The 23,143-nt window shown below is 43.8% G+C and overlaps 1 protein-coding gene across 1 annotated transcript in view; it reads right to left on the bottom strand.

The window, feature by feature from the left end:
• PTPN1 (protein tyrosine phosphatase non-receptor type 1) overlaps nucleotides 1–23,143 on the bottom strand; it is a 451,311-nt gene that overhangs the window by 106,777 nt on the left and 321,391 nt on the right. Inside the window, exon 5 of the mRNA XM_086932463.1 lies at nucleotides 8,174–8,311. Coding sequence (XP_086788589.1) covers nucleotides 8,174–8,311 — 138 coding nt within the window. The remainder of the gene's footprint in view (nucleotides 1–8,173; nucleotides 8,312–23,143) is intronic.

Consider the following 23,143-nt stretch of genomic DNA (forward strand, 5'->3'; position numbering starts at 1 on the left):
CTATACTATAAATTGGTCAAAATCACTGCTCTATTTATTGCACGGCCTAGTACCAACGCTTCCCCTAGATTGTCCCTTGCAAATTGTGACCAGGGGAATTAAGTACTTAGGAATCTATGTCACCCCTCAGGATACTGTCTTTATGGAAGAAAACCTGATGAAACCCCTACAGAGACTGAAATCGGACGTTTCACACTGGCGATCCCTCCCGCTGACGCTGTTGGGAAGGGCAGCACTTTTTAAAGTGCTTGGACTCCCTAGGTTCCTATATGCAGGAGACCAATGATGAAGCATGACACCTAAGCTTCTGGGTGTGTGAGGTCTCCTAGTTCCAACAAGGGAATTCCTTCTTCCCTGCTCTTGCTCTAATCCAGATTCACACACACATACTTCTTTTTTTGTCCCCGGGTAACTTTGTATTATTTTGCTTAATGACGGGGGAATAGCCTTACAAAGCATCAAGTTGTATTACTGGGCTGCACAACTAGCGATCATCAATCAATGGCTTCACGCCCCACACGACGACCTAGCATACCAATGAGTCAGGAACGGGTTTACCGGTAGTTCGCTTGATGAAGGCCCTTTATACAAACAAGAGACGACAAGTCCTGACAGGCCCCACGGCCGACACGAACAAAATTTGGCACACTGCACAGAGGGCTCTGGGATGGGAGGGAGTGCTAACACTGGCCACTCCACTCTGGGAGACACGCCGCCTGGGCACCCTGGCAAACACTAAAGGGTTCACACAATGGGACCTAATAGGCATCACGAGCATTGGCGACCTGTGGGTAAGAGGGTAGATCATTCAGTTTACAGTTCTCCAAGAGAAGTACAGACTAGCAGACTCAGAGCTATACCGCTATATCCAAATCAGGCATGCACTCCAAAGCGCTATCCCCCCAGGCACTAAACTAGCGGATGCTTCGCCCCTTGTGGATAGACTCCTCACAGACCACATGGACAAAAAAAGCCATATCACAGACATATCGTAAATTAATAAATATTCTCCCGGATCCTATAGTAGTCTTGCATAGCAAATGGGAGGTAGAACTGGGAGACATAGAGGAGTTAGACTGGATGGAAGCGCTGGCGTGGGCCGGGAAGGCAGGGATCCTGTCTCGCTTACCACTAGTACAGCTCAAAGTACTGCATCGTACCCACGCACCGCGATACACAAACTCGGACACACACTCGACCCACTGTGCCTTAGGGGATGCGGACAAATCGGAACATACTTTCATATAATATGGGAATGTCCAAAGATACAATTCTACTGGGACCAAGTTTTAAATGAGATCTCAGAAGTGGGTGGGGTGGAGATCCAGAAAGACCTTAAGTGCCGCCTATTGAATATATGGCAACCGACGGACCTGAACATGGGGCTGAAAGCATGGGCAACGCTGGGGATGGCGACGGCGAAGCGCAATATAGCAAGAAACTGGGGATCTGGGGTGCTACCCATGCAATTACAATGGGAGAATGATATGGACACAGCTATGGTAGCTGAAAAAGCAGTTTACACCCATCGGGATGCCCCAAAAAATGCACGAGAATATGGGGGAAATGGAATGAATCCCGGGGGAATGTTTGTGAACCACCATGTACGTCTTTGACCCCTGAAAGTAGCCCTTGACCTGAGGGGAGACCTTCTACTAAGTCAATACAAGGGTGGGGATGGGGTGATGTGAGGGAGGGATGTTTTTACTAAGGAACTAGAGATTGGAATGTATTGAGCAACCTTGATGTGTGTAGTGTCCGAAGATTATATTGTACCACTGCAAATGGAGACGACTGTAGTTAATAGATGTATGTAAAATCCTGACAATGAAATGAAAATAAAAAAATATATATATATATATTCTTTGGAGTGACCCATTTTAAGTCCGCTGAGTTGCTACAAATAGTTGATGGAACTTAAGCATTGGCACTTTAGAATGTACCCAATTTATTGAATTGCTGCACAAGTGGTTAACATAAGATGTCACCATGCTATTTTATTCTCCAGTGGGAAAATAAGCAGTGCATTGACACTTTAGAACCTACACACTCTGCACTATACTGAGTTGTTGTTTAACAAATGGTTCGCATCAGACACTGCCATGTTTTTCCATTCTCCATTGGGGAGGTAGGATTGATTCTGTCCATCTGGCACCTCAATGAACCAACATCACTTTTTACTGGGGATGCAGTTATGGTTATTCCTGGGGTCCTGTGTTATTGGGGTCGTGGGCACTAATACACCTATACAATTCACCAGTAAAGAGCTAACCCAGTTTGTATTTTATCGATCCGTATTATATTTTAAATACGTTCTTACGTGGGGATCTATTTTTTGGGGGTACTTAGTTGCTACAAATATTTGATGGCACTTGTGTTATCTTTTAATTGATGTCAGCTTTTGGTTTTATCGTTTGCTGTATATTTTTTTTTACAACGGTTTTCAATAACTATGCAAACAAATAAACTTGTAACTGGTGATTCGGGCATGAACATTTGCTCATACCTAAACCAGAGGGGATTCACCACCACAGGTTCAATGCATTTTGCGAAAATATGCTGATTTGAGGGCAAAAGGCCAAACTCTAAACTCACTGCATTGGGCATTAACAATAAAATAAAGGCTTTGACAATGTTTGCGATGAAATGGTATATAGAAGTATAGCCAGAAGATTTTGACGCGAGTTACCGGTTCTGTCCCTGTAGTGTCACCATTCAGAATCTTTATTTCCTCCAAAACATTCAGCTTTCACATAGCTTTGGTAGCATACAATCTTCTTGATTTCATAATTAAAAGCGAGAGTGCAAAATAAAAATCCTTCCTCTTTGAGCTTTTGGATCTTGTCCTGTCGCATCCTCTAATACCAATTTGAGGCTACTGCCTTGTAGCCGTAGAAATGTGGAGGATGTTCTTCAATCAATCACAATACTTTATTTGGTAAAAACATACCATCTAAGTATACAAAAATACAACATACACAGTAAATATTAAAAATAGAATAAAAAGGAGTTTTTAAAAAAAGGACGCGATTTTCAGCAATTACATATAATAAATTGCATTCAGCCAATTAAAAAAATCAAGTAAAATGTTAAAATCAACCTAAAACAAAAAAAATCATATTGCTTTGGCCCCTCTACTCTATTATTAAGGACTAATAACTCTAGCCTGGATAAAATACAATTAATGATTTTCTCATATATACTGCTCTCGCTTAAACCAAACATTGAGGAGGAAGCGGCTAACTGAGAATGCAGAAGGTTCGGTAGTATCTACCGTCAGCAAGTGCTGAGCCCGCCAGTACTGTGTAATCCCCAGGTTCAAGCACATTGGTCGGAGCCACTTACGACGTAGGTCCAGATAACCGGGACATACGACTATAACATCATCTATTGTCTCGGTATTCAATTCACAAACTGGGCATATTCTAGAAGCCTGGTTATTGCTCCAGCTGCTGCAAAACTCTCTCAAAGGCAAGCAGCCATATCTAAATCCTAGATAAAGGTTTTGGCAAGTGAAGGGGTTACAAAATCCAGAAAATTCTCAATAGACGGGGGCGGTTTAAATGTCAGGAACCTCTCGTTCAAATGGTCCAATTTGTCGTTCTTAATTTGTGACTCATGCACATGCAGCCAATAGGCGACCTTCAGAGCCTTGCCATCCACCATGCAAATTTGATCAGGAGTTTCTCAGTTTTAGTAGCTTCAGCTTCTTACACAAACTGTATAGGAATCTTAACCAAGGGACATTTAAATCATGATCCTACCTTATTAGATCATTTAAGCAGTCCATATAAACATACAGTTCTAGCGTTGACCAAATCCGTACCCAATGTAATAATGGTCTCAGCTGTGTAAATCAGAAACACAGTTCAGGCCTATGTCATAACGAGGGGGGATAAGAGGTGTTCTAGTTGGTGCAGCCATCAGGGCCCTGATACATTTATTTTCTGTTACTGCCAATTACTGTGTATCAGTATATTCCCAAACTTCTGCACCATAAAGTGCAGCACGCAAGGCTTTGCACGATATGCCTATAAAGTTGGGGAAACTGATCGTGAATAGGTGGCTTTGTAGAATCTTAAAATTGCTTTTGATCGATGCGAAAGAACAAGCAGGGCTTTATTTATCTGATCTTCCCACTTAAGCTTGTAGGATAGTGTGCCCCATCCCCCACCTCCAAAAAATTATTAAAGCTAAAAGCCCTGCCAAGTTTTTAAAGGCCTGCTTTAATATTACTACATCTTGAAGTTCTTGGATAAAAGACCATATATTTGGTTTTAGAGCAATTCAGCTCTAAGCCCCTTTTCTCACAAAAAACAAATTTATATTATCAAAAATGGGTTCAGGTGCCATTGGAAGGTTAAATGTAAGGGATCTATTGAACTCGGCCCCTGATAAAATGGTAGTGAGGGGATACTGGTTGCTATAGTAACGGTTATCAACCTTCATGTACCTTGATGATGGCGGCCATACCCTGACGCCTAGTAGGACATAACCAATGATACTATTCTATCCACCTCTCCTGAATGTAACCGCCCTATTTACATCAGGAGTTCAGCCATTACATGCACTCAGACTCCGGCTCACTACTATTGAAGCCACTTGTAAAGCAGTGTTGGAAAAGTTGCGGTTTGAGCTACCGGTCAAATTAAGGATACCGCAAAATTCGTCCTGTTCCTCAGTTCCCAAACAAATAGATGACGAAGGCTCAAAAGAAGTATTAAAATCACCCACGACAATTTTAGCTTCCTGTTGGTATAATTCAATCAATCCAGCTAACATAGTGAGAACTGCTGAATTACTATTGATGGGTATTGATCGTGTATAAACATTCAGCAATATCAAATGCATGCCCCTTGCAAAAATGAGTTTAATGCCCATTATATCTAGGGAATCCATACTTAAGAGCTCTTGAATACAAGCAATATTGTTTTTTACTAAAATCAATAGACCACCCATTTCCCACCCTGATTTAGCTGGAGGGGCTGCTTTCGCACTATAGGCAGTGAATCCATCCAGGAATACCTTCTGATCAACCCAGGTTTCCTGATAGAGACATGCCTCATATTTCCACACAAAGTCCAACCAGTCTTGATCATCCAGTTTGGCTATTACCCCTTCCACATTCCACAAGATCAAAGAGAAGTCGGTTCCATGCACTAGTGTCGACTGAACAGGAGAGTCAATTCTTCCTTCTCTTGGGTTACATACTCAAGGCCTAATTTCTGTGTTTGTCAGAACGGGCCATCTCTGTAAATTCAGTGGGTGCTGAGGATGTTGAGAGAACCATCTTGGAGCCGTCGGCTACTAGCACAATCTCACGTTCATCCCTGCTCAATTGATCATAACAGTCAACCTATTTCATTAAGATTGGAGTCCTCTTCACTAACATAGTTTATGTTTTTATATGCTTGTAAAGCGCTCGAATGCCAGGGCGTCTTGGCACTGTGGTGTGTAGAGGGAATGCCTGGGGGGGGGGGGGGGGGGGGGGGGGGGGGGGGGGGGTGAGGTCTTATACGGCTGTGAACAGCCAAGTCTTTAAGCTCCTTCTGAAAAGCTGGAGATTGGGTTGAGTCCTCAGAGGGAGCGGCTTCTTGTTCCGAAGTTTGGATGCGCAGTGCAGGATTGTTCTACCCCCCCCCCCCCCTTTTTGCCAGTCTTACCCTTGTGGTATCAATGAGGCCCTGGTTAGCTAATCTGAGGTGACGGGTGGGAGTGTAAAGTGTAAAAAGAGCTTGGTGATCCTCAGCACCACCGCCATAAATTACTTTGTGTACCACAGTAAGAGCTTTGAACTCAACACGCTGTTTAATAGGCAACCAATGCAGGGTATTTATGCCAGCCGAGGTTGGCTGGCCTCTGGGAATATCCAGTAAAAGTCTTACTGCGGCGTTTGGCAAAGACTGCAGTTTTTGCAGCTGGTACTTGTCAATACCCAGAAACAGGGCATTGCAGTAGTCGGTCTGAGTATTTAAGGGTTCTGTTGTGAAGTTAGTATGATCTGGTAGCACCTTTGGATTTATTTTAACAGCAATGTTTTTCTTTTGGAGGGATGTAAGGTGATTTTTATTTATCATTCATAAGAGATTATGTCTGGTACCCATCTTGTATGCCCTGCTATTCTAATCAGGACACTGAACATGGGACCCATGACGTGGCGAAAGAGTGTAGACTTAAAGAATAGTCAAAATGATCCAGCATTGGGATTGCTCTAATGGAACGGAGTGGTTTGTCTTTATAGTGAAATGGAAATCCATCCCCTTAATGGAGGGCATCATTTTAAAATCTGTTCAACTTCTTGATGTTGCCTAAAATTGGAATGGAATTTGTCAAACTTTCACCTATTGCTACAGAGGTATCTCATATGTTGGCCCTGGCATGTTGGTCTACAGCTCGGTCTACTGATGGGACAGGATGTAACTCATATCACTTCCCTCATTATTGAGTTTGACCTTTTTCATACTTTATTTTATTGGAGGAAGTAGATGGGCCTAAGAGGCAGTTGATGTACAGTCAAAGGCTTTCACAGTGAAGTGTTTCCTTGTAGAGCATCAGGAACTATACGAGATCTAGGTTGAAATGCGCTTGCCTGTAAGGGCAATAACTCTGCAGCACGCACAGGCAAGAGGTAATCAGGTATAGAACTGGTGTTGAGCGAGTCTAAGAAATCCACTGGAACTTAAACCATAGGTGGTGAAGAGGAGCAGCAGCACATAAGAGGTGTTCCCATACAGATTGTTCTCTATGGAACTAAAAATGCAGTGGCTCTTCTATCTTCAGACAAGAAGACATCTAGCATGTGTAGCAAAGCTGCCTCCTCCAGGGTTCAATCGCCATGAAAAATGGTACCTCACTTCCTCTACTCTCTTGGCTCAGGGTCGTCTCTGTTAAGGTCTGTGAGAGCAGAATAAGTGTGATTTTAAATGGAGTCACCTGTGTTGGTGGTGGAAGGAGAGGGCGTTCACACAGTATTGGGGGGGGGGGGGGTCTTACTAAACTTGAGAAGTCACTATACAAAACTGCTATAAAACGAAAGCATGTTGGACAATGTTGTTGATGAGGTTGTAAATTAGGATTATTTTTTATTTCATCAACAAAGGAATCTTCGACAGGGGCTGTAGCATAGCTATCATCGTTTGTGCTTGATAGGATGGTCATCAATGATGAAATGCTAGACGAGATGGCCATTGTCACAGTCATTAAAAAGACAGCAGACAAGAAGCACTGCTGCAGAAGTTGATGATGAGAAGCAAACTCATTTATTAATCATACCAAAAAAAAATTGACCTTTACTTCTTCAAAAGTCAAGTTCCACATACTCCCTACTTTAGGATCCTACCTCGAATACAGCACTCACATTCATTAGAGGCAACTATAAATCTACTCTCCCTATCTTTAAGGGTTTTTGTAGAAAAGTCATACATAGGTTACAGTTCTGTAGGATTCTGTTAGAGTAAAGTCAAACAATTCATGTGCTGGTCATCAGCAAATACTTTTGCAATAGTGATCTAGCAGGGTTTTAAAGGAGGTCTTTTTTTTCAATGGTGTCTCAGTCAAGCTCAGGTTTAAACCTTGTTTCAGGTAAATGGAGTCAAACAGTCCATGAGAAAGGGAATTGATGTCACACAACAAAGTTCAGAGGGTTCGAAGAAACAAAGTCTTGACTGAATCTTTTTTCTTTCACTAAATGTGCATTAATAATTCTGAACTACGAAACCTCAGAGTATAGTGAAGATGAGAATTACTCTACTTTCTTGGCTATATTTTGGATTTTACATTGTGATGCATACTATGTGCAACAGTGATTCAAGTGTTTACTTTGTGATTTAACGTTCACTACTGAGAATTTCCAAAATGATAACTAGGAAGAATTCAAGCAGGTGAATTAATGAAAGACCAAATGTTGAACAATAGTTTACACATGCAGGCCAATGATGATGCATTCAAGATTGTGCATTGAACTCACTGAATACATATTTGTTAAGGAAGACTACTTAGAAAAAACACAAACAAACCTCAGTTTCTCTGACCATCAGACGTACAATTATATGAGGCAACCTTTAACAGCTGAATTGTACTAAAGTAGTTTTCTTTCATCACCAGTTTGCTCTTAAAGATAAATACATTCTTAATTTACTCTGAGTTGTATCATCTGAAAATGCTTTCTACTCACAGTGAGGCTTTCCAATTCTAACAGTCGCACTGTGTAGTAGGATTTGATGTCTTCAGATATCAAGGTTAGTTTCAAGTTTGTATCATCAAAGACCATTTCTTTTTCCTCTTTCACAGGCCAATACTGAGCACATTTTATCTAAATAATGGAAGACACAGCGTTATATACAGAAGTGCAGAATTAGTTGACATTTTCAACTGATTAGTTTATCATACTTAAATGGAAAAAACAAAAGCACAAAATGATACTCAAGATTTTTTTTAAAAAATTAAGGAACCACATTTATGGAATCCTTCACATTAAAAAAAAACTGTGATAAATGCAGAGCAAATATATTGACGACAACACATAAATAGGTCATTATTACTTTAGTATTGCAATATAAAAAGGCCTGACCTTTTAGTGTCTCTTGTGCAAAAAATAAATGTAGGTCCACGATCAAGCCTAAACTGGTGAGCAAAGATAACAAATTCATCTTTTAGGTCTTTATTGTACTGATGGCACTTGTCATCTGACTTGTTTGAACAACTGTTCGTTCAAAGCATAGGGTGTGGGCCTAGTGGGAATGTGATTCAGCCTTAAAGGAACTGGGCACCACTTCAGTTGCCCAGGAGTTACACTAGCAATTATTCATGTAAAGGTCAAGCATTTCTTCCATGACCACAGCTGGAATACTTTAAAATGAGACTTGTTATTGTTAGCTTCGGTTGATATATCGCGCCAACTCACCAGCAGGTCTCAAGGCGCTCATGACCGAAGGACAAAACAACTCTTTAGCAGATCGGAGAATCAGTCGCATTGTGCAGATTAATGTGAACCCAGAGCCTCCCTGAATAGAAGTGTTTTTAATGATTTCCTGAAGCGTAGAAGGTTACCTTCTTTGCGAAGGGACTCTAGCAGTCTGTTCCAGATTTGAGGAACTAAAACTGAGAAGGATCTCCCACCCTTCGTTGCTAGTTTAAACCGTGGGCAGACTAACAACTGAGCGTCAGATGACCTCAATCTTCGTTCAGGTTTATAGACCTCCAATCGTTCCTTGATGTAGGTAGGTGCTTGCCCGGAAATTGCCTTATGGGCCACGCAAAGGCTTTTAAACTCTGCCCTTTGCCTAATAGGAAGCCAATGGAGGCTCTGTAGCAAAGGAGAGGCATGGGATCTTCTTGGGAGTCTGAAGATAAGTCATGCAGCATCATTCAGAACAACCTGCAATCTATTGGTCAGGTTTTTCGGTAGACCTAAATAGAGAGCGTTCCCGTAGTCCAGCCTCGAAATGATTGTGGCAGAGACTACAGTGCGAAGCATGGATGGGGAAAGAAGGGGAACTAATTTGCGCAATTGTCTGATTAGACCAATACAAGTCCCCACAACGGAGGAAATCTGGCTGGCCATTGACAATTCGCAGTCAATCTTAATTCCAAGGATTTTCACCTTGTCACAAGGTGTTGGGGTGGGACCCAGTTCTTGAGGCCAGTATAAATCACTCCATGGAGAACTTCTCGTCGAAACCACTAGAACCTCAGTTTTTTCAGGATTGATTTTCAGCAGATTTGCCGTCATCCAACTGACTACAAATCTGAGGATATCCTGTGCATACTTCTGCGCAGAGACCGTATTGTCTATGCTAAGTAGCAACTGGGTGTCGTCAGCGTAATTAAATACGCGACAGCCCATGTTTACCAGGGAGTTGATCAATGGTTGTGTGTAAAGATTAAACAATACTGGGGATAGTGCGGAGCCCTGTGGGACTACGCACGTCAGGTTGCCCACCTCCGATAAACTATCCCCCAGCTGAATCCGCTGTGTCCTACCCAACAGGAAGGATTGAAGCCACTGAAAGGCCATGTCCCGAATCCTGAACTTGGCCAACCTATCCAGGAGCAGGGTATGGCTGACAGTATCGAACGCCGCAGAAAGATCTAACAGTATCAGGGCGCTCGGTTTTTTACTGTCAGCCACCCCCCTAAGCTCATCCAGCACAGAAAGCATCACCAACTCGGTGCTGTGGTGTGCACGAAACCCTGCCTGACGCTCCTGGAAGAGATGGTGAGACTCCAGGAACTAGGCCAGGGACTTCAACACATGTTCTAGGATTTTGGACAAGAACGGTAGTTGGGAGATAGGCCTGTAATTTTTCAAGATGGTAGGGTCGGCTCCTGGCTTCTTTATCAGAGGCTTCACTCGGGCTTCCTTGAAACTGGCTGATACCGTCCCTGTTTCCAATGAGTTGTTCAGGAGGGAGGTAATGTGGTCTTCTAAAATAGGGCGTGCCAAACGAAAGACACTAGGGGGGCATGGATCTGCCGGAGAGCCTGATTTGGTTTTACTCATAAGTTGTTCAAGACTCATCGGATCTATCAATGGAAATTTTAAAATAATGGCTTCCGAAGAAGTCTGGACATCCTGTGGTATGTTAGATCCAGATACTGTACTCTGCCTAACATCAGAGAGGATAGTGTCTACCTTCTCCAGAAAGTAGTCTTGAAACGTATTACAACTGATTGTTGTTTCAGTATTTTCAGGTTTTTTGCTCAACTCCGTTAGTATTTTGAATGTTTCTTTCTGAACATTCTCAGCCTGGTTTATCCGGATTTCGTAGTAGTTTGCTTTAGTAGCCAGAGTGAGTTTTTTATATGCGTGGAGCAAGTTTTTGTACTGCTCTCGATCCCCTTCATCTTTAGTTTTCCTCCAGCTTCTTTCAGCTTGACGGAGCTTCTTTTTATATTCTCTCAGAGATGATGTAAACCATGGTGCCCCCTTTCCTGCTCCTTTAACTAATTGTAGCTTCTCCGGTGCAATCTGATCAATCGCTTTCCTCAGATTACACACTATATCTCTATACTCTTGGTCTAGATTGCCATTAAAGGCCATTGGTTGAACAAATTCCGAAAGACTGTCCGTTAAAGTTTGTGAATCAACTTTCCTCCATTGACGGACTTTCTTCATTTAAGGGGGAGGTTGTGTCAACTTTGAATCAATAGGGAGGTTACAATAGACCAGATAATGGTCTGACCATATGCAGGGTGAGATATCCAAAAGGGCCACCTTAGGATCTAAAGTCCAGATGAGGTCAAGGATGTGTCCCTTTGTGTGAGTGGGGACTTTTACCAACTGCTTAAAGCCCAGTGAAGACCTAGTTATGTCTAAACATCGGGCTACCGGTTCCTTATGAGCCTTGTCCCAATGTAGATTGAAGTCTCCAGTTACCACTACCTTTTTAAATCTTGAGCAAATGTTAGATATAATGGACATAAATAAATCATTGAAGGCTGAGGTAGAGTTTGGTGGGCGGTAGACTGTGAGGATCACAAGACACAGATCATCAAACATGATTTTTACTCCAAGAACGTCGGCCAAATCCACTGTTTCTGCTAGTATTTTAACTACTGTGAGTGATTTTTTAAACAGGATTGCTACTCCCCCCCTCGAGCATTGTGTGCATGATTGTACCATACAATGTCGTACTCATACGGAAGAGCGGCTATAATGTCTGGCAGTGAGTTGTCCCCAAGCCAGGTCTCAGTGAGAGTCAAGACCTCAATATCTTCATCCTGAAGCAGGGAGAATATTTCCAGATTATGTTTCTACAAAGACCTTGTATTCAAAGAGGTCAGTTTCAAAGAGCATGAGTGAGATTTGGCTGAAACAATAGACGATCTGGCAATAGACATCTCCTCTAGTGTCGTCATTGTGGCTAAATCCAGAGATTGACCCTCTCTATCAAGCTGGAGTAACTCTGATGAGGTATATACACGCCACTGACCAAGAGTCCAGGCCCCTGCGCCCGAACTGCTGTCGTCAGACAGAGCAGTAAATATGCACACTATAATGTAAAAAGGTGAGGGATGTTAACATATTACAATGATACACTCAAGCACAATTCGAATAGCCACTATCATACCTCCTTATGCACAACATCACAGTTCCCAGCAAGTAGGATTTCTGAACATACTACATCACAAAGGAGACAAAGTACTGGGTGCCTCTACTCCACCAAATGTTTTAAAATATACTTTTAGTACTTCAAAACAAATTTGTCCGATTTGAGCTACATGATCTTCATCTTACAGATGTTTGTGCATACAAAAATGTTTTTCTGCAGGAATAAGGCACAACAATTTTTGGTCTCGTTGTTAAAAAATCTCTTGGGCAGGCCGTTGATTGCCATCTGACTCACTTGTAACTGTTTTTGAATGTATGTAACCTAGGTATCTATAGAAAGATGGGAATTATTTGCTATTGCAATCACGGAGGTGTTTTTGCTTTCTATACATGCTTGGTGAAAATCCAGATTGGAATGGGCTGTGCACCTGCATCAAGTCTATATTACATGGTTAGTCAGACTGGACTTTCTAGTAAAATTAAGTTAATATATAACTGTATAAGTGTGTCATTCCTCTCATGTTTAGAAGATAAACAAAGAAAACAATACACAAACAGACCTTTGATTTTTATTTTATTTTTTAAATCTTATTTTTCCATTCTATGAAAAATACAGATCATCAACAATACAGCATACATCGTATACTCCACTTTTTTGATTTGGACTGGAATTACAATGCTAAGAGCAGCACCAAGTCAATTGGGGTCTACAATCATAATTGTATAAGGTACATAGTTGGATGGAGCATAGATTAGGCCACCTTTTCATAGGCAATACATTTACAACATTTATTCCCCCTGTCTCTTGGTGCTCTTCATTGTCGGTCTCGCCCTCCCCACTGTTTGAAAAACTTTGATCAGATCCACCCCCGCTGTTGAGAGTCCAGTGTTACACAATTGTCTCCATTCCATTAAATCCGATTGTAATTTTTTCCTCTTTTTGTGTGCGCCTTATATGTGTCTTCAGTCAATGCCCACTCTTTAATGTCCTTGATCCATAGTAACAAAACTGTACCTCTGCCCTATCCATGTCATTGACACTAAATGTCTGGCTAACGCTAACATTAATTGCAACAATTTATAAGGTAACTTCAATTTTTTGAGCTTCTGTACATGGGCTAGTAAACATTGCATTGGTTCCTCCCTCATCGGAAGGCCAGTTATCTCCCGCACTGTCAGATCCACCCCCATCGAGAAGAAAATGAGTTACTTACCTGTAACTACATTCTCCCGTATTGTTATCTTTCAAAGATTCACATCCTTGAATCATCCCCATCGTCATAGTGGGAGCCCCATGGTATACATATAAAATCAGTAGATAAAATTACCATAGGCTACCATGCAATGAAAAGTCAGTGCCACAGCCTATCCACCTTCTTTTGTAAAAAGAACAAAATCCAAGCAGCAGCCAATCATGTGACTGCACCCTCTAGAACAATCCCAAAAGAGGCTAGGCTCCTCAGATTTTCCAGCACAAGTGTGCAAGTATAAACCTTAGAGAATAAAGTAAACCTCTCCGGGGAGGAGAGTAGGTCGCATGTGAATCTATGAAAGATACCAATACTGGGGAACCGTAGTTACAGGTAAGAAACTAATTTTCTTCTCCAGTATTGGATCTTTCATAGATTCGCATGCTTAAATCAGAGTAACTAGCAGTTTCCTAAACATGGATGTTTAATAATACTGTATTATCAACTTTGTACCATAGAGAATAGTGGGCTATAACATACATGCTAGAGTAGGAACATTCATAATGAGAGAACATTTATCATATCAATTGATAAGTATATGAAAGCTGTATAAAATTATATACATGACAAATAACAAAAAAAACCCTGTATAAACAGAGGCCTACCTTATTGAAATAGATGGCGCAAGACTGTCTGTGCCACCGCTGCTTCGCTGTAAAATACCATGTCCAAGCAATAGTGCTGCTTGAAGGTATGAGCATTCTACTAGGTAGCGGCACGGCAAATCTGGTCCAGAGGTACACCAGCAAAGAGAGCAGCAGAAGATGCTGCTCTTGTGGAATGCGCCTTGGTTCTGGTGGTATGCGGTTTACCTACTTTCACATGACCGTTGAATAGTAGCAGCAATACAACGTTTGACAGTTCTTTTCGTAACCGCAACTCCTAGCTTAACAGGTCCATAGGATACTAGGAGTTGATCTGTTCTGCGTAAGTGCTTTGCTCTTTGTAAATAGAATTTAAGGCATCTTTTTACATCTAAGGAGTGAAGAGATTTCTCTGCTGGAGAAGAAGGCTGAGGGAAAAAGGTGCACAGAATTACTGGTTCATTAAGGTGAAACTGGGATGGCACCTTTGGAATAAATTAAGGATTCGTTCGTAACATCACATAATCCTCTGTGAAACGCAAGAAAGGCTCTTTAATGGTGAAGGCTTGGATTTCACTTACTCTTCTAGCTGATGTAAGCGCAAGAAGCAAAGCTACTTTCCATGAGAGAAATTTGAGCTCTATCTTGTGGATCGGCTCAAAAGGCAGCTTGACTAATTGTCACAAGACTATATTCAGATGGCATTCAGGAAGAAGAGGCCTGATAGTTTATGAAAGGCCTTTTCAGAACTTTTCCTCCTATTTGATGATGCGAACAGAGCAAAGAGTAGACGTGTCCGATGTCCGTCTATATCGAGAGATGGCTGCAAAATGGACTCTTATTGAAGCATAAGCCAGACCTGATCTTGCCAGGGATAAGAGGTAAGGCAGGACTTTTTCTAGGGCAGTCTCAAAAGGGTGAATACCATTAAGATGGCACCAAGAACAAAAATCTCTCCATTTCAGTTTATATGTTTTTGACGTAAACTCAGCCATTGACCAGGACAAAATAAATGTACAATCCTGATGGATGACTAAATCCTTGACCTCATTGTGCTCAGGTTCCAGGTATGCAATTGCAGAGAAGCTGGATGAGGATGCAGCATCTGGTCCTTGTTAATCGTCAGCAGTGTGGTTGACGGAGGAAGGCGATGAGGACTGGACTGCGACAGCAGGAGAAGATCTGTGAACCAGTGTTGATGAGGCGAACGTGGAGCAATGAGGATGTGCTGACACGGTTCCCTCTTCATTTTCATCAACACTCTGGTGATTAGAGTATATGGGGAAAAGCGTACGCAAAGATTCCTGACCATCTGATTGAACACACATTCTCCCATGACACTGGCTGAGGTTACCTGCTGGCAAAGAAACAGCATTTCTGGTTCTCCTGAGACGCAAATAGGTCCAAGTTGTGTGTTCCCCATTTGCGGCTGAGAACCGTTTGGTTTAGTTACCACTCGTGATTTGATTGAGTTAACCTGCTCAATGAGTCTGCTAGGTTGTTTTTTAATCCAGGGAGATGCTCCACTTTGATGGTTATCTGATGCTGTAATGCCCATTCCCATATCTTTTGAGCTTCCCAATATAGTATCTGGGATCTTGTCCCTCCCTGCTTGTTCAGATAATGCATGCAGGTAGGGTTGTCCGTGCATCTGAGGATGCTTTTATCCTTGGGAGGAATGATTGAAGGGCTAGAGAAATCGCCCGCAGTCCCAGGAAATTAAATATGCATTTTGGAGACAGTCTCCATTTGTAGCTTACTTGTAGGTCTTGCAGATGTGCTCCCCAGCCTTCCAAAGATGAATCTGTTGTCAGAACAAACTCTGGAAGAGGAGAAAGGAATGCCAGTCCCATAGAGAGATTGTGAGAAGTACCTCTTTCATGATCGGAGTTATCCGAACCATGTCGTCAAATGATCCTGATATTTGAAGCCACTGGGCGTCTAACTGCTCTTGAAATGGTCTCATTCTCAGCCAAGCATGAGGAACCATGAGAATGGTGGAAGACAACATCCTGAGAAAGGATTTGACGAGAAGTACGGAAGCGCACTTTCTTTTGTGAAGGAACGTGACCCAGAGACAAGATGGCGTTCAGTCTTTCCATTGATAAGTATGTCTTGTTTTGCAAAGTGTCTATCAGTGCTCCTAGAAACGTTAACCTCTGAGAAGGTGCTAGAATAGATTTTCGAAGATTGACTGCCAGACCCAGAGAGCGGAACAGTTGTAGGCAGAAATAGATGCCTTCTGAAACCTGACGAGGAGAAGAAGCTTTTACCAGCCAATCGTTGAGGTATTGGAAGATTTGTAAGCCTTTCAGCCATAGGAATGCTGCCAAGGGGGCAAGTCACTTTGTAAAAACCTGTGGAGCTGAGTGAAGGCCAAACGGAAGTATCGTGAACTGATAATGCGCGCCTGCCACCGTGAACCGTAGAAATTTGCAATGCTTAGGGTGAATCGGGATATGGAAGTAAGCATCTTCCAGATCCAGGCTTGCTTAAAAATCCAGATGGTTCAGAAGATGTAAAATCTCTTGAAGAGTGACCATGCAAAAGGATTTCTTCAGCAGGTATTTTATTGAGTTTTCGGAGGTCTAAAATGGGACGCCAATCCCCCAGCCTCTTTTTTTATGAAGAAAAAACAAGAGTAGAAACCCTTTCCCTTCTGAAAACGTGGAACAAGCTCTATTGCTCCTTTTTGCTGCATTAATAAAGTCTCCTTCTTTAATAACTGAAGATGATGAGTTGTTGATCTTTGGGGTGGGTGATGAGGTGGTGTTGTGGTAAACTCTAGGGTATGGCCACATCTTATTATACATAGGACCCATTTGTCTGATGTTATATTTTTCCATTGATTCGGAAATTCAGAGGAGCGGCAGGTGGCGAAGCATCTTCACTGCTTACGACCCCTTATCTCTGGGCTGAACCTGCTGTTTTCTTCTAGGCTGTCTAGAGAAGGGAGCCGGTGGAGGAACGCAATATTGCTGTTGGCTGCTGGTAGGATGGCCTGTAGGAGGTGTATGATTGAGGCTGGTACCTTTGATAACCTCCTCGAAAAGAAGAAAACAAGTTACTTACCTGTAACTTTGGTTCCCCAGTATTGGTAACTTTCATAGATTCCCATGCTTTGTATCATTCCCCATCGTCGGAATGGGAGACTCTGTAAATAAAAAAATACCATAGTAGTAAGCACAAAGTGAAAAAATAGGCCTAGGCCTTATCTCATTTTGTAGCTTATCCACCTCTTTTTGTAAAAGAGACCAAATTCTTGCAACGGCCAATCAGAGCAGCCTCACCCCACAGAACCTTCCTGAGAGAGCCTCAGATTTTCGTAGCCGTTGTGAACAGCAACATCATTGTATAATAAGGCTGAGCTTTCCCAGGGGAGGAGGGTGGGCTCATGGGAATCTATGAAAGTTTCCAATACTGGGGAACCAAAGTTACAGGTAAGTAACTTGTTTTCTTGCCCCAGTAATGGAACTTTCATAGAGTCCCATGCTTTGTATCTGAATAGCTAGCAGTAAAGAGAAAGCATATTTTGTCATTTGTATATCTGTAAATGTCATACATAATCCTGATAAGAAAAACAGATATACATTGGCATCACAAAGCAGAATAACCACAAGTAATACAAAATATGCAATACAGGAAGGCAGGATAGAAAGGAAAGCTCACCGACTTATTGAAAAAGGTTCCTCAAAACCGCTTGGCCCACTGCCGCATCCTCCTTCACAGAAGAATCCAAGCAGTAGTGGCGAGTGAAGGTGTGGACACTGCTCCATGTCGCCGCTCTACATATGTCCTAGATCGGGACACCTGAGAATAGAGCCACCGATGAAGCCATTGACCTTGTAGAATGAGCACGAACTGCTCGCTGAAGTGGCTTTCCCGCTTTTTGATGGCAAAACTGGATGGCACCTGATATCCAGCGGGAAATGCAGGATTTAGAAATTGGACAACCCTTTCTCGGAGCACTGTATGAAACAAAAAGCTGGGAAGACTTCCTGAACAGTTTCGTCCGCTCCAAGTAGAACTTGAGACATCTATGAATGTCCAAAGAATGCAGCGCCCTTTCCGATGGCGTGGAGGGGCGCGGGAAGAAGGACTTTAAGATCACCGGCTCATTAAGATGTAAGTCTGAGGGGACCTTTGGAATACATTTAGGATTCGTCCGCAGGATGAGAACATCTTTCTTAAATTGGAGAAAGGGTTCCTTGATTGTGAAAGCCTGGAGCTCACTAACTCTTCTAGCCGATGTCAGGGCTAAGAGAAGAGCCAGTTTCCAAGACACAAACTTCATGTCGGCCCTGTGAATAAGCTCAAACGGGGCCTTCATCAGATGAGACCGGACCAAATTCAGATGCCAGGCTGGTGGTGGAGGCCTGACTGGAGGAAAAGCCCTGAACAAACCTTTCAGGAACTGTTTAACGATCCTCGCAGACTAAAGGGAAGGACCTGATGAAGATCGTCGAAATCTAGAAATGGCCGCCAGATGTACCTTTATAGAAGAGTGAGCCAATCCAGATTTTGCAAGAGACAGAATATATGGCAAGAGTTGGTGCGGTGCAGAAGTATATGGATGTAGACGTTGTCTCTGACACCAAATGCAGAACCTCTTCCACTTCGCCAGATAGGTCTTATTAGTACTAGGCGCTCGGGCCTGGGCTAAAATGTCTCTACATTCTCCTGAAAGATTCAAAACCTGGAATTCTCCGAACTCAGGAGCCACGCTGTCAATTGAAGGGACCTCGGGTCTGGATGCAGAACCTGAGCCATTGTTAACAGTGACGGAACAGGCCGCAGGAGAATCGGTTGATCTTGGGAGAGAGGAAGGAGTCTGTGTACCAACACTGCCTGGGCCATGCTGGTGCAATCAATCATTCTGCACAGCTCCGCCTTGAGCTTGCGGATCAGTCTCGGGATCAGCGGAATAGGTGGAAAGGCGTAAACAAATGCGCCGTACCAGGCTATCAAAAGCGCATTCCCCAGGGATCCCGGATGGTGATCCCTGCTTGCGTAGCACTGGCATTTGGCGTTCTGAGGAGTCACAAACAGATCGATGTTTGGGGTCCCCCAACGTGAAAACAGTTCCTCCAGAATGGTCTGACCCAATTCCCATTCGTGGCTGATAGTCTTTTGGCGACTCAAAGCGTCCGCTGTGGCATTGAGTGGGCCTGCCAGATGTTCCGCTGAAAGAGTGATATTGTGCTGGATCACCCAATTCCACAGTCTCTGTGCTTCCTTTGAAAGAGTGCAGGATCTCGTCCCACCCTGCTTGTTTATGTAGTGCATGGCCGTGGTGTTGTCTGTACGAACCAGCACTGAACGGTTGCGGATCCTTGGAAGGAAAGCCTGTAAGGCTAGACGGATGGCCATAAGTTCCAGTAGATTGATGTGGAACTTGCCCTGGACTGTGCTCCAATGACCAATGACTTTCAGTTCTTGGGGGACCGCTCCCCATCCCTCCATGGAAGCATCTGTTGTCAACACCATGGGAGAAGGTGGAAGTCGAAATGGCAAACGTACTGAAAGATTTTCCTTTAGTAACCACCAGCTGCTTGCTTTTCGCATTCCCGGTGTGATCACGATCTTGTCGTCGAAGGAGCCTGTTATCTGACTCCATTGCCTGTCCAGTTCTTGCAGTGGACGCATTCGAAGCCTGCAGTGTGGTATCAATGGTATGCAGGATGATATCGATCCGAGAAGCGATTTGTATTGGCGAACTGACAGAAAATTCTTGTGTGTAGGAGGCAAGCTGAGCGAATCAGTTTGGTTTGTCGCTCCTCCGAAGGGAAAGCCATGCAGCAATCAGTGTCTAGGATCGCACCCAAAAACCTCGTTGTCTTGGAGGGTGCAAAATCGATGTATCCTTGTTGAGCCGAAGGCCCAGCTGCTCGAATAGTTGACTGCAGCTCGTGACTGCCCTGGATGCTTCTTGGAATGAAGGAGCTTTTACCAACCAATCGTCCAGATATGGGAAGACTTCGAAAGACTGCTTCCTGAGAAAAGCTGCCACAGGAGCCAGTACCTTTGTAAAGATCCTTGGTGCGGACCGAAGACTAAAAGGCAGTACTCTGAATTGGAAATGGCTCTTGCCTACTGTGAATCGAAGATATTGCCTATGAGCTGGATGAATGGGCACCTGGAAATATGCATCCTCTAAATCCAGGGTTGCCATGTAGTCCCCTGGATTGAGAAGACGGAGAATGTCCTGGAGGGTGACCATCCTGAATGACAAATTGATGAGATAAGTGTTGAGCTTCCGTAGATCTAAAATCGGACGCCACTTTTCCTTCGTTTTCCGAACCAGGAAGAACCTGGAATAGAACCACTTCCCCTTCTGGGAATGAGGTACAGGCTCCATTGCCCCCTTGATGAAGAGTTGGTGGGCTTCGAGACGAAGAAGTCCTAGATGTTTGGGTGTAATAGCGTCTGGATCGCTCGTTGGAGGAAGATTTTGAAACTCCAACGTGTGTCCTCTTTTGATGATGTTCAGGACCCACTGGTCTGATGTTATGACCTTCCAGCTGTTTAGGCAATGGGCAATCCTGCCCCCCACTGGTGTTAACGAGGGTACAGGAACAGTAGAAAGAGCCGCATGGCCGCTATTGTCTCTTAGTGGTCTCTCCTCTGTTGTCCTGGACGTCCTCTCGGCTGCTGGCGAGAGAAACATCCCGACTGACCCTTCTGTGAATATTGGGGTTTCTGGCCAGGTTGGGAGTAGGAAGAGTAGCTTTGTTGATTGCCGCCTCTGTAGGATGAGAAACCTCTTCCTCTTGCCCCCCTAAAAGGAACTTTGCGGTATTGTAATGTTCCCAAGGACTTAGCCGTATCAGTATCTTTCTTTATGCCTTGTAGCGTGTCATCCATGTGTTTACCAAATAACATCTCCCCGTCGTAAGGTAGATCCAGAATCTTGTTCTGTACTTCTTGTCTAAACCACGTGGCTCGCAGCCAACCCTGGTGTCTTAAAACAGCCGAGCCTGATAGCGCTCGGAAGGCAGTAGTAACTATATCCATAGCGCAGTCGATTACCTCCGAAGAGGCGCGCTCCCCTTCCATCAAGATTTTCCTGACCTCATCCTTAGACCCATCCTGAAGTTCTTCCACAAACGGAGAGAGGTCATACCACATCTGGCGATCATATCTCCCCTGAATCGCCAGAGCATTAGCCGCCCTAACGAGGAGGCTGGCCATTGTGGAGAATCTTTTTCCAACATTGTCAAGACACCTGCCCTCTTTATCAGGTGGTGTCGTTAGAGGCGTGGATGGATTCTTGGATTTAGACTGTGCGGCCTGGGAGATAACCGTGTCCGGTTTTGGTTGACCTGTAAGACATGCAGGGCTACCCTCCGGCGCCCTATACTTTTTCTCCAGTCTGGGAAGCACTGGGAGGACCGTGGCTGGATTTTGCATAGCCTTTATCCCTTCAGACCAAACATGTTCAATGATGGGGATTGAACGAACCGACTTCCAGAATGGTTCTTTGAAGTCGTACAAAAAAGTCAGATTGAACTGTGTGAACTGGAAGACCAAATCTTTTGGACGCTCGTTCCATTAGGTTGTGAAAACCTCCAATATCTGCTGGAGTAGAGGTTGCGGTATCAGGCCCTGTAGCATCCGGATCTTCAAGGCCATCTTGATTCCAGTCCATATTCTAATCTTGGTCAGGATCTCTCTGCTGATCCGCATCAGATGAGGCATCATCATCATCATCATCATCATCCCGAATGGCAACTGCCTCCTGAGGATGTACTACGGGCTCTGGGTCATGCACACTTAAAGTCAAAGAGGCGTCCGCCACTGGTTGCGATACTTGAGGCAGAGGTGTGGGAGGACGTTGTTGTTGAACCTCCTGTTGCGAGGAAAACGCCTCGGATAGTCCTGCAACATTAATTGCAGGTCAGAAATGAGAGGACGGCATCGCTACCATCTCTTGTTGAGACCGACGTGGAGATCTCTGTGAATGATCCTGCATGCAAGGCCTCTCTTGCTGGTCATAACAGTCTTGCGGAGAATAGTGGTGTCGCTCCACCTCGCCTTCCTCAGAACTGACCTCCTGTAATTTGACCTGCAAGTCAGATGGGCTATAAGCTGGCCCATAATTGCTATCATCTTCCTCCTCAGTGTCATCATCAAGCAATAAGGTAGGAAGCAACAGCGTAACGCGCCGTGGAGATGTCATTTCTGGTGTTATATGTCTCTTCCTTTGAGAAATGCAGATTTTCCCAGTCGTCGACGACGTAGTCGACGGAATAGTCATCGACGGTTGAATCTTCGTCGACTGTTTCGTCGACAGAAGCGCCGACGAAGAGACTGTGCTAGTCGCCGAATGAGTCGTCAACGGTAAGATGGGTTTCGTCGACGATGGCTGAATCACCGACGAGCTCGTCGTCAGAATCATGGAAGCTGGCGTCGTCGTCGACGTAGTTTTCGTCGTCATCACCGTCAACGCTACCCTCTACGTCATCGTAGTCGACGTTGAAAAGGTCAGTTTTGTCGACGACGAACAGGAATCAGGCATCTTAAACAGTCTACGGTGAGGATGCCGTCGTCGTAGCCATCGTTGACGAGCCCGTCGACGAGGCCAATTTTAAAGACAAGTCCTTTTTGACAGGAATCGTCGACGTACCTGTGGTTTTCACCGTCGGCGAACACTGTTTCTTGTCAGAAGGTATGTCCTGAGGCGTAGATGAAGGCTTTTTCACCCCTTTTTCTTTCTGTGAAGGTGGTGAAGTTACAGAGATGATTTTCATAGCCTTTTTTGAAGGTTGCAACACCTCAGGCTGTCCCTGCCTCTCCTTTTCACCGTGGTGAGGAGATTTAAGGGAAGCAGGCCTATCAGACCTAGCAGAGGTCCCAGGTAAGGCCTTCACATGGGGCTGATCAGATGTTGAAGGGGGAGACCTACCCCTCTTCTTTGATCTTCTTGATGAAACAGCAGAAGAAGAGCCCTCACTGTCTGAAGACAGAACTTCCTTGCGATCCTTCATTTTTTGCAACCAGGTCAGCAGGCGCCCTTCTCTGTCCCTCAAGGTCTTGGTGGAGAGGATTCTGCAAATCTTGCAGTCAGTGGCCTTGTGGACCGGGTAAAAGCAGTATATGCAGTCTTCATGTTGGTCATCACAAACAACCTCTTTTTTGAGCAAGTAGCACAGGCTCTAAAAAGTGCTTTCTTCTCTTTGTCAGACATGACGAAAAACAGGCAAAAAGTTGTAGAAATATACTCAGAAGTGAAGAAAAAATGAGCAGAGCTCAATGGA

The sequence above is a fragment of the Lissotriton vulgaris genome, chromosome 7 (genome assembly GCF_964263255.1).
Source record: "Lissotriton vulgaris chromosome 7, aLisVul1.2, whole genome shotgun sequence".
In the NCBI taxonomy this organism is placed as follows: Eukaryota; Metazoa; Chordata; class Amphibia; order Caudata; family Salamandridae; genus Lissotriton; species Lissotriton vulgaris.